A 12,843-nucleotide genomic window follows, 5' to 3' on the forward strand; every position below is an offset into this window, starting at 1 on the left:
ACACCCACACACGCACACAAACATACACACACTCATACTCATAGACTTTCTGGCACACGTTACAGCTTGTCATAGCTTTTTCCCCAAACTGTCCTCAAGAGCATACCTTTTACTGTGGCAGACAGTTACATAGATTGAGAGTAAACATGTGTTTTACAGGAGCATTGTGCTGCCTGCTCCCTTGGTTATTCAGACACGCCAGATTCACTGGTTGAGTAGGGAGGAGTGAATTGGCTCAAAATCCACACAATTACATCGACAGCCGATGGGGCTGTTGCCGTGGTCATTGTCGTTTTACTTACCCTGTACTGTCCTCCCAGTGTCTGGCGTAGGTTTTCTTTAGATTGAACCCTGGTTAAAAAAAATGATGTTACGTTTTGTACAATGTAAATATAAACAAAATGCAATGGTTCGCATATCTCATGACCCAATATTTTACTCACGATTGCACATATGAGATATATCACATATTAAAAGAGAAATATTGTACTATTTCATGAAAAATATTAGCTTTTGTTAAATTTGATGGCAGCAACAAGTTTACAAAAGGTTGGGATGGGCACAACAGTGGCACTAACAAAAAAAAACCCGGAGAATCACGCTGCAACTAATTAGGTTAAATCTCAACAGGTGTGATAGAGCATAAAAAGTGTACCTTCGAGAGGCTGCGTCTCCTTGAGGTAAAGATGGGCAATCTATAAAAAATAATACTCCTCAGTGTAAATGTATTATGACTTCCAAAGTATATAATATCATCAAAATATTCTGAGAATCAAGAATACTTTTGCACAAGAGACAATGAAAATTGATACTGGATGTCCATGATCTTTGGACCCTCAGGTGGCACGACATTAAAAAACAGTCAGATTCTGTCATGGAAATCTTTGCTTGGGCTCAGAAATGATTTTCTGTGAATACAGTTTTCTGTCCCATCCACAAATGAGGTTTAAGGTCTTTCATGTAAAGAAGTAACCATATGTGAACATGGTCAAGGAACGCTGCTGTCTTTCCTGGGCTAAAGCTCATTTAAAATGGACTGATGCAAAGTGGAATACTGTTCTGTGGTCAAAATGGTTTTTTTTTCAATTTTATTTTGGAAATGATTAACCAAAGAGGAGAGGGATCCCCTGGCTTGTTAATTCTGGGGATATGCCTTAGTGTCTGTGGAACTGGCAACCTGCACATCTGAAGAGCCACCATCAATGCAAAAAGATACATGCAGGTTTTAGAGCAGCAGATGCTCTCATCCAGATGACATCTTTCTCAGAAAAAGCCTTGCATCTTTCAACAAGACAATGCTAAACCACATACTGCATCTATTACAAGAGCTTGGCTTTGTAGCAGAAGAGTCCAGGTGCTGGATTGGCCAGCCTGAACCACAGACTTCCACCAACTGAAAACATTTGATGCATCATACAACACAAAATACAACAAAGAATACCCAGAACTGTTGAGCACTTTGAATCCTATATCAGATAATAATGGGACAACATTCCTCTCCCAAAGGTCTACCAACTGGTCTCCTCAGTTCTGGGATTGCAGTTTTTTTCTTTCCACCAGCATCGTAATAATCAGCCCCTCTTTAGTAAAATATCCTTTTTTTAAAAAAGAGAATTGAACTTCATTTTTTTCTAAATGTACATGCATGCTTTCAGTTGTGTTTTTTTTAATAATTAATATTTAGCTCCATTCATATTCGGGATGTCTAAAATAAAAGCAAAATTGTTCTGACATTAAGCCTCATCAGACCTCAAAGAAGCACAAGTGGAATCCCAGAGAAGCATAAGTGTTTGATCTTAAAAATAATTGTAAGAAAAGGAGGATTCTAGCTCGCATTATATGAGATTATACCTGAAAACACAAATATATTCTTTCAATATATTTCAGCATGAAGATTCACTTAAGGGAAATCTAGAGGAGCACTGCTTCAAACCCAAACAGATAGTATTAGTTAATCATAAAACATGAAAGTGTCCAAAACAACCTTTCTCCTGTGCTGTGGACTAACTAGTTTTAACTGTACCTGTCGCATGCTTGTGCTTGTAAGGCAGGTCAGTATACATATGAGTGTTTAGGCTGATTCTATATTCAATGTATGTAAGTTTTTTTCAAATTCAGGTACTTTCTTTCTCCTATTTCTCATATGCTGTATGTCTCTTTCCCTTTGTTTATGTGTGCGTGTGTTTGTGGGTTTGCTTATGCATGCATATAGGTGTACGAGGCTGTGCCATGCGATAGGGAGTGCAGCCAGTATGAGTGGAGGACCGAGCCCTGGTCCATTTGTACCATCAATGCAATGAATGACCTGCCAGCCTGCGGAGAGGGAGTCCAAAGCCGCAAGATCAGGTCAGCAAACGGGTTATGGTTGGCAGACTGCTGGTTTGGCACTGCAACACACAACAGGAGGAGCCAGACTGCCAACGCAGCTTTGGCTGGCACTCTCACTAGTCATTCACACTCACAGGACTAAGGGAAAACAATCAGTCACACCAAACTAATGTGCCACAATGAGTGTTGATAGGTTGTTTGCAGTTTAGTGGCACTTAGAATAGCTACAGGGAGAGCAGTGAATTGTTGACTGGAATTGGATTGAGCACCTCTGTAAAAAGTAGACACTGAACTGGATGCCTTAAGGAAATGCAACTTTAAGTTCAAGAAACGAAAACGGGATCGTGCATCTATGGAAGAGAGAAGGTGACAGTACAATGTGACACAAATGCGAGTAGTTTCCACAGAGCAAAACAGCGTTGTCCTGATAATGAGAAGTAAAAGAGAAGTCCTCAAATGTTTCAGAGTCAAGGACTAACTCGGAGATAATGAGCCGCTTGAGAAGAGACTGGAAGATTTTATGTTAATAAAACATAAGGTAGCAATTTGGTCATTTTGAAGAGCAATAGGAACCGCTTTCTTCCAAAGTCGTTGATGATATAATGCCCCCAAAAGACACAAAGAAGTAATTCCTCAGGAAATACTAATAAGAAAGAAGACTTGGTAAATCTAATCACCCAGCCATTTTCTTTTAGCTGCAGGACAACAATGTCATGCAACCTCGACTTTTGCCTCTGAATGTAAACATGCTGACAATCTCTCACATAACTGTAACAGGTTGCTCTACTTGGATAGTTGTTTGAAGAAAAATGTATGTTTCTGTCATTTCTCTTTCAAAAACAGTGGAACAACTTTTTGAGCCGATGTTTCAGCTTGGTTTAGTTAGATGTTTAGAAAGCTCAAATGGAATAATGGAATAAACTAACTTCACAATCTTACCTGAGGGGAAAAGAGCAAATCATTCTGAGTCATAAACTTTAACATGGGTTTTCAAACTCAAATCGAGGCTCAGCTGTGATGGCCCTAGAGATTACTTATACAGATGCATCTGCTGCTCTACTAGGTGTGTGAAAAAGGGAGCAATGAGTCGGGAAGATGGCAGTGTGGACGATAGTCTATGTGATCAGGACGAAATGCCACCCAGAGCCCAGGTCTGCTATCTGGCCTGCCCCAGTGATTGTGTCATGGCACCCTGGGGACCTTGGAACAGTTGCCCTCTGGTAAGAAGCAAAAATTGTTTGGCTGTTTTCTGTTTTAGTTGACCATAACAGGAAGGTGATTGATTTGTTGTGTTCTTCATCCATCTAAAATATGCATGCATTTCAAATGCTTTGAAGAGTTTGTAGGAAAAGAAGGCCTGGTATGACATTTTAGTCTGTGTCTTGTCATACTTTTATTTCAATACAGTCTCAAAACAGAATGTGTAATATTTAAATTGGTCCAACAAAACACAGTAGTTTTTAAAATTAAGATTTGAAATTGAATAATTACAACACCTTCTTAAAATTGTTATATGCCTCACCTGCCTTTCAAAATCTTACCATGCCACACATACTGAGAAACACTTTTAAATGACTGTATTTTCAAGCTTCCAAAAGCATGACATGCCTATGTTTTACATGCTTACATTTGCATTATGCAGAACTCTTACAAGGGAAATAATGCACTTGTACTAGATGTTCCCAAACACATATTAGAAGGCAGGTAAGGGGTATACAACAAGTGGTCTTACACCGCAGACTGTCACAAAGGTTTTAAACCCATCCAAACATTCTTCACAAACGTTTCACTTTTCAACTTTGATGTCAGTCGCAGGTGGTTAAGATTAGGCATGAAAAACACATGATTAGGTTGAGATAATAGTAAAGCTGTAATTTGGGTTTGGAACAAAAACCAAATAGGGAGGCTTAAATGAGAATGGGTACATAGTTACAGGTTGGTATTGTGTCACCTGTACGCTACCTTATACTAAACAACAGACAATGAAAAACATTACCATCTGATGATTTATGGACCCTCGTGATATTACAGTCTGAACAAAACTGTGAATATGGACAAACTTACCTTTTTTATCTTTTCTTGTGAGACTGATCTGTAGATTTACATAAATTGTGAGTAGACATGTACATTTAAGAGTATTAATAATTTACATCTAAGCACATACAAGTTTAATCTCATATGTGAAGCTTTTAAAAGATTAAAGAGAAGAAAAAAAGGAAAGTGGCCATTTTAACTTTTGTCAAGTAGTGCATAAGTTAACAATTTCCATAATATAGTAATAGTTGTGGGAATTGATTGAATTTGAATTTACAAATATTTGCTGCTGGCAGCCTTACAAATGCTAAAATATGCTTTCTGACCTAATTTAAAATCATGTTTATGTCATTAAAAATTAATGTTTTGTATGGTCCAAATTTGCAAATATCCGAAACTTTTGAAAATTCAGATAGTAGCTTTCAGACTAAAAATACTGACAACTGTTCATTATTTATATGATTATGTCTTAGTTATGCTTGGAAGAAAGCATGATGAGTCATTAAACTTCCAAAACAGAGCAGCAAAATTTAACATTTTTATAAAATATCATATATACCACAAATTGACTTTATCAGAATGTGTTAGTACGCTGTTGAGAGTTATTTATACCAAAAATTACCCTTTTGACCAATTTTGGGCACCATGTAAATTGTGTTTACCAATGTGTTTCCATTTTCCACTGAAGCGTAGGCCTCAGGCTTAAACAATGCTGCCTATGTTCCCCAGTGTTTGTAGCCACAGGCTAGTGGTCACATAGCCATGTAGCAATGTTATGGATTTTCTGTCAGACATAACAGTTCATTGAACTGGAACATTGGACTCGGAGAAAGAGCAGAATGTGGAAAAAAGAGCTAGAGCACTTAATTAGTCTGTGAGTTATCTCTACATTTAATCTCATTCAGTCTTTCTATCTGCAACTTTTAGCAGCACTGAAACATACACAAATGCATCAGTGGATATGATAATCACAAAACTATAAACTTGGAGGATGATTTTTTGGAAAAATAGATCCATAATGAAAACTATAGGATTATTTGTTGATACAAAATATACAAAAAGGATAACACCCATTGTGCAGTGGAGATGGAGGTGCAGTATTGGCTGTTTAGCACTGAGATTATGGTTTAAACCCTGGTTCAGTCCGGTTTATTTTGTTTGGCTCCAAGTTTGGCTCCAAGCCTACAAATTATGCAAAATATAAACATGACTTGTGTGTTTTGTTCCATTCCTTGTTCCATTTCTTGACTAATAATTGACTAACATCCTTGATCTTTTCAAAACTCCCTCACACCCACCTGTTGGCACATCTGACTGAGACAAAGATCTTAAAAAGTATCTATCTTAATTCACACAAAGAAAAACATCCTTTTTGTGCATGATGCCTGTCCACTAAAATAGGAGGTAATCTAATTGCTCTAAGTCATCCATGCACTCATCCATGTAAAGCTCTTCTTTACTTTGGAAAAATGGACACCCCAAAAATGTATCATGTTTAATGTGCATGGCTCAAGGCAATACTTTCCCCAGCTCAGTCAAAGGACTAAAATTTTGCCAACTAATGTGTTTCTAGAAAACATAGATATGAATAATCTAAATGTTTCTTGGGCAGAAGAGTCCAGTGCACTCCCACCTCATCTTGTAGTGAAGCTCTGTGAGGAATATTGATGATTTAAAAAGGTTTTAGGCAATTTTATATCATACTGTGATTTTTTTCTAACACTAGCCAGGAAGTTTTAATGCCTAAACCTAATCAAAAACTAAGTTAGAATGAAAGTGAAAAATGTCTTACATGAAACTGATAAGAGACTGAAACATAAGAATCCAAGTTGACACAAAGTGAAAAATATTGTTCTTACATTCGGACTTCATCCAACCTGCAGCCTCCAACCTGAGCTTGTGCGTATATGGTATTTGTTCATGCAGGACAATGCCTAAGTAGGTTTTTTTAAAACATATCATGTTTCACTTAGGGAACTGGGACACAACCTCATACATAAACCAAGGAGTCCCAATATGACATCAGTGTGTTCATAAATGAAGAATTTCAGTGATATCGTGTCCTACCATCATATGAACAATACTCCTACGTTCTGTTAGAAGAAACATTTTCATATTCAATTTGACAAAGCTTTTGCTGTCAAAGCTTCCTGCACGTATTAAGTTCATTTTAGCTGAATGTAAACTAGTCGCAATGACTGCATAATTGGTAAAAGTTGTAGATAATGAACAGCACTGGCACAGAATCTCCACTTTGTGTGGGTGTTTCTGTCTGGGAAATGTGACAACGTATGTGAAACTTACTGGAACCTATGGCAGCCCAGCTTGCAAATTAACATTTTCATTTGGCTTTTAGTGAATTAATTTTAGGAGCTCAGTTGCTTTTTTCCTCACCGTATACTAGAATAAAGTATAAAGTGCTGTTGTACTGTAGAATAAAGAAAAAAGAATCTGAACTTGGTCCCAATGTGTCAGCTGCCGAGAGCACAAATTTTAGTTTTCAGAATGCTGGACTTCACAGAAGATTGCATGTTGCATACAAATGTGTGTGTGTGTGTTTCTGTGACAGGAAGTGCGAACACTATAACAGTACAGTGAGTGCAGCTGATTGATAAGCCTCACACACAGGTTCCTCATTAGGAGCTGACAGTGATTGAGGTGTGTGTCCTTGTGCGTCAGGTGCAGAGGCACAAATGCTGCTCAGTGCAAAGACATTTATCTGTTTCCCCTTCAATCAGAAGCTCACCCTTCATCAACATTTACACTTCCTCTGGCCACAGATTTCCATGCTCACATAATGTGGCGTGAATGATTTACACATTCTTATCATGCCTGATGGTTGATATTTGGTGAATGTTCTCATAATTCCCCTCTCAGTAATTGTCATGCTTGCTTTTATCTGCACAGAGATTTAAATATATTAAGACAGATAAGTAATAGTGAATGTGCATAAACATGAAGTATTTAATACCAAAGTGTTCTCATCGTGTGTGATAATATCATTAGAAGCATCAGTACATAATTTTGTGATACTATGTCATTACAACCATTTATGTTCTCATAATGACATGATACTCTTCTATCAACGTGATGTGACAATATTAAAGTTCATTTTTGTAATTATATACCGTATAAACAAGGCTATAAAAATCAAACCGAATAAATTATATATTAAAATAAAACACGTATGCAATATTTACATTATAAATAAATTACTTCTACACAGTGACTTTTAAGTCTATGGTGTATTCCAGACATACAAGGAAATTCTGGTAGAAAGTCTGGTAGAAAAGGACAAATGGTTTCTTGAGAGTTGGCCTTCGCTGTTTTGTTTGTTTTTTTTACCTAGAAATCATAAGCACTTTCTTTCATTCTGATACTAACACATTAACATTATCTTACTGACCATAGGATGAAAGCTGTCATTTTGTTTTTAAGACTATCTTCATTGATATGCACTCAAGAGGAAAAATACAATGCTAGTGTGAACGCAGCAGGTCATATCAGATTTAAACCCAGAGCTGACTTCCCCTTTCATCCTCTTTCTGCAACAAAAACATAGAGTGTGTTTATCATGAGAGGAGGGGACAATATATTCCCACAAATAAGCAAATGCAAATAAAATCCAATAGATTACTCCTTTAAATGTCTTATGAGGATGTTTTATTTGAGTTTATCCTTGAGAGAGACAACAAGAAGAATATATTAGAACTGACTGAAAACTATGAATTATTGTAATAGTAAATTCAAGTTACTGTTGTAAAGACCGTTATTGTGGTAGGATAAATTTAGAATTAGTCACACACAGCAGAAGGATAATGTAATATTTAATTAGAATATTTTAGTCAGGTGGTTATATGTGCATGTGCAAGAGGTAGCTTAGATTCCAACTGACTTTATCCTTTAACCCTTGTTTCCAAAACTAAAGCTACTCTTTTTGGTGCTGTCATTGTTGTGCAGCAATGTGATCCAGGAACAGCAAGGAACAGAAGCAGAGTTATCATCCGCCTCCCATCCTCAGATAGCGCAGCCTGCCCGGAGCTGATCCAGTCAGATCCATGTGTTCTCAACAGTACCTGCTTCACCTACCAGTACAAAGTCACAGGTAGGAAGATCAACCCGTGATGACTGAGCCAAGACTGTTACTTACTTCTTATAAGAGTGCAGCAACACTCATCTGCACTCTTTGTGAATATGCTTTTGATACAGTTTTGATGTGTGTTCTTACAGTTACCTTCTAATAATTACTCCAACTCCTTACTGTTTACCATGCTATACCATAGTACACAAAATGATAGGAAACATTGGCATTTTCAATGCTGATGACCCATTATTTGTGCTGTCAGGACGAGTTGACTATCCTTACCTGCAGATCTCTCTGTTTCATGGTGATTTAATCTAATCATTCGAATGTTAATCAAAGATGGCATATCATGAAAAATTCACTTTGTCATGGTTTTTAAATGCAATTATGACACATTTACAATTTTTTCAGTCTAAAGACGTGAACGATATGAAAAAATATCTATATTCTCATTTTCGTCCCCTTCTCCTCACATTAGAGAGTGGATCGCTGAAAGAATTATTCAGGTTTATGCCTCTTGTCATGCCTAAAAAGGATAAGCATTGTTTGGTTGATCAGACACCACCAGTGTTCATCCTCTGACACGGCAAATGTTCAGCTACCTAGCAGTCTGCCATTGTGGCAAATCTACCTGATTTTCTTATTTCTGAATATTGTTTTACAGATATGTGTCTGCTTGCATTATTACCACTTTTTTTAAAACACTAGATGCTTATCCCAAGTCTGAACTATGGTTACATTGGTTACTTTTACCCTGTGGATTAGTCATGAAAGAGTTCAATATAGCTTTAAGTTTGTACACTTAGTCTCCTGAGGGATTTTAATGACCTGTTGTCATTCCCGCATATTCTTAATTGTATTGAAGGATAAACAGGAGTAGGTTAGAAAATGCTTTAATATATATCATGTATATATATATATATTGTAATTCCTACCGTACTTCACATAACCCTCTTTTTTAAAATGCTGTTTTTATTCTTGATTCTGTAAGGTCCCTCTCCCTGAAAGGCCATTCTGCTCAAATTGATCAGCAAATCAAATGGTTGTGAAGTATGAAGAAGGTCATTTATTTTAGCTCTGCCAAACTAGCTACTAGTTTTGTATCACGCAAATGTGCTAAGTGGGTATTATACAACTAGTTGTTACAGAAGCTGAGTTACAATATGGGTGTTGCAGGTAGTTTGAGAGCAGTGTCTTCTGTGGGAGTAAAATCCTCTCTTTGGAATTGACTTTGCTTTGTAGTTTTATGCATCTATCATTAAAGAAAATAAAATGACACTCACTGAGCATACAGAATTATGTTGATCCTGACACAGAGAAGGGTGGGTGGGGTCTTCTCTAATTCAGTTGGTCAGGCTGTGGGTTAGAGCAGCCACCCATGTTTTTGGCAACATTAAAAAAGATATGACAGATGATACCTGTGGATTGGTTTTAGGATTTGGAGCCCATATTGCTCCTGTTGCGACGCAATATCATCAAAAACACTCTGTCACTAACTATGACTTTAAACAAAATGTCATCATTGTTTAAAAGATAATGTCACATTCCTTAGTGACCTCCTAATAGCACCTCATAATCCCCTCACTCTGACAAGGGCAATTAACTATGTTATCTACCTTTGCTGGGACTAATATGCCTGTCACATTCTGCTCTGACATGCAAATAAAAGCCCACTGTTTATGTTCTGTAGCAGTTTGGGAAAAGCATGACAGACAGCAGCTTTTAGCCAACATATAATTAGCACTCATCCACACGACTTCAAACACAACACTGCACTCAGGTTCCAGCAACAACACCCAATATGTGTAAAGTGGATTGAGCCAACAGAGCCGTTGTACAGATATACAGACTGAAATTACTTCATCAGTTGTTTCTGAGTTTGTTAGGGCTGTTTTGAGTGTTCTAATGCTGACATTTTACACACTTTGCTTTCTTTTGTAACAAAAAAATCCTGATCTGAGATTGAGGCTAATACAGATGTGTTGCTGTGTGTGCAGACTGGAGTACATGCCAGCTGAATGAAAACGCCATCTGTGGTCAGGGTTCACGGTTGCGTCTCCTGGACTGCGTCCGAAGTGATGGCAAGATTGTCGAGTTGCAGAAGTGCGAGCAGGTAATGACTGAAATGAGCTTTAAATCTGATGGTTAAAGAATTAATAATCCATCCATTCATTTTCTATACCCGCTTAATCTGTCGCGGGGGGGCTGGAGCCTATCCCATCAGGCGAGAGGCGGGGTACACCCTGGACAGGTCGAATTAATAATCTTCCTTGTTTTCTGGCAACTAACTAGTGTTCATCACTAGATTTCAGAGAAAAGCGTTCAAACGCCAAAACGACCAACTTGTTTGAGTGAAGCTATGCTTGATTTTTTCAGACATACATTGTTCCTTCTCAGAAGGAAACCAATTTTCCAGAAGTAACCCCCAGTGAAACGACTCAGGGGAATGTTGCTAAAATTCAGCAGAGTAGGAATACTGACAAATCCTTCAGATATATATTTTTTTCTATTACCTGCTGGTATGCCTACACTTTTGCCTCAACAGGCATGAATTTTTTATCAAAACATTGGAAAATTTGTCTTCACTCACGATGTAACTCTCAAAACCAACAGACTCACTGTTTTGTGCAATAATCTTACAAATGACAGGATTACACCCTCTACTACCCCATAGACTCCAATACAAAATGAAGTATTTTCAGAGAAAAAGAAACTGTTTTTAACTTTTTTGGCTGTCCAAATTTACACCAGAAACAGAGATATCACATATGTGTTCGTGGGAACGTCTCACCATGGCAACCGCAACTGCAGCTTGGAACTCACAGCTGAGAGAAATTTGATAATCAGCAGCTTCTCATTCAGCAATCCCACTGCAAATTATCTTGGGATTGCACACTCTTGCTCACATTTGTTGCTGCAAATGTACAGTGCAAAGGTTTTTATTCTGGGCAGCTTTTGAAAGAAAAAATATTACAGCCAGCCGCAGCCAAATCGCTTGAATCAAATCACAGGGATCCACCCGTATGTTACAACTGAAAAATGTACAGTTTTGCTTTTTTTCAAATTAAGTGATCTTGATCGATAATGCTACACTGCAGCTTCTACTTTTCTCACTTTTTCATGTACTATTGGGAGCTCACTTGTCTGTTTTACATATGTATGTTTATAATCTCCAACTCCAAGGATTTTGCCACGAGATCAAGCACAGCTTAATGCCGTTGTTGGTGGTCTTTGCTGTGCCTCAAGTAACTTTAGATGCACTGACAACAAAGATTTATAACATTTGATTGCTACATCCCCACCATCCTGAAATGAACTGCAGCCAATTTGGAATATTGAATTTTTCCTTTTTTTTGTGATTGGCAATAATTAGCTTGCCCTCCTCTCAGCTCTGCTCTCCTTTTCTACAGTTTGGTCTGATCAACGAGTGGCGGCTGTTGGAGAGCTGCGTGGTTGACTGTCCTGTCAACTGTATACTCTCTGATTGGTCGCCGTGGGCAGAATGCTCGCACACCTGTGGAAGCCAAGGTAAACATGAGCAAAGCAGCTTAGCTTAAACTGATTGGAACAATACTCTGTTGACCAGACACACACTGAACTGCATATTCAGCACCTTATTACTCCATCTTTTCAAACATTCAGTAAGATGTTGAACTCTGAATGAATACATTTAAATGCATTAAAATATTTACTGGCCTGTGTAATTCACAGCCTTATTACACACTGAAACTCAGCACTCAGGGTTTTTTCTCAGTAATTTATTAATTAATATCCCTATGTTGTTATTTTAATGTATGCATCAGCTTGAAACTTGCTTCATGATGTTTATGTTTTAAGAATAGGGCTTAATTTAAACTAATCTCCATGCAGCTCACCTATACATGCAGCCTAAATAATTAAGCTTGCCTAAATATGCATGATGGGAAAAATGCAGTCAGTAATCACCAACCTGTGGCTTCTTCTGCATCATGTTGAGAAAGCCATGTCAGAAGCTCATCCAATATACCAAAGTTAATGATTTAACCTGGATGCATACATTCTTTCTTGGACTTCACAAAGTCAATCTCCCATAGAAGAAGCGTGTTATCCTGCTAATTAGAGAAAGTCTACTCTGTCTCCTTAAGTTCATTAATTTTAATTTGTCATTGGCTGTCTGTCAACCAACAGATAACCCCTCATTCCAATAAAGCTCACTCTGGCTAAGGCTTTTAACTAGAGATTTAAACTCCAGGCACCTTCCAAGTGTCTCTCACAGCTCTGTCATGGTTGCTGTGACTTTCTCTACCACTTTCTCTATGCATTCTCACACATAGTGAAACACATCTGTCAGCCTTGATGAGGGATTTGTGTCGTATCTGTGTCAGACGACACAAGGATCTTGTTTTGTCAGGATGCCA

At 37.7% G+C, this 12,843-nt stretch overlaps 1 protein-coding gene across 1 annotated transcript in view; it reads left to right on the plus strand.

Moving 5' to 3' along the window:
* The window catches only part of thsd7ba (thrombospondin, type I, domain containing 7Ba), a 179,877-nt gene that overhangs the window by 152,450 nt on the left and 14,584 nt on the right, over positions 1-12,843 (plus strand). The window contains exons 17-21 of the mRNA XM_072397299.1: positions 2,213-2,346; positions 3,392-3,548; positions 8,323-8,467; positions 10,444-10,559; positions 11,857-11,974. Coding sequence (XP_072253400.1) covers positions 2,213-2,346; positions 3,392-3,548; positions 8,323-8,467; positions 10,444-10,559; positions 11,857-11,974 — 670 coding nt within the window. The remainder of the gene's footprint in view (positions 1-2,212; positions 2,347-3,391; positions 3,549-8,322; positions 8,468-10,443; positions 10,560-11,856; positions 11,975-12,843) is intronic.

Source organism: Leuresthes tenuis, unplaced genomic scaffold, assembly GCF_036924035.1.
Source record: "Leuresthes tenuis unplaced genomic scaffold, fLeuTen1.0.hap1 SCAF_12, whole genome shotgun sequence".
In the NCBI taxonomy this organism is placed as follows: domain Eukaryota; kingdom Metazoa; phylum Chordata; class Actinopteri; order Atheriniformes; family Atherinopsidae; genus Leuresthes; species Leuresthes tenuis.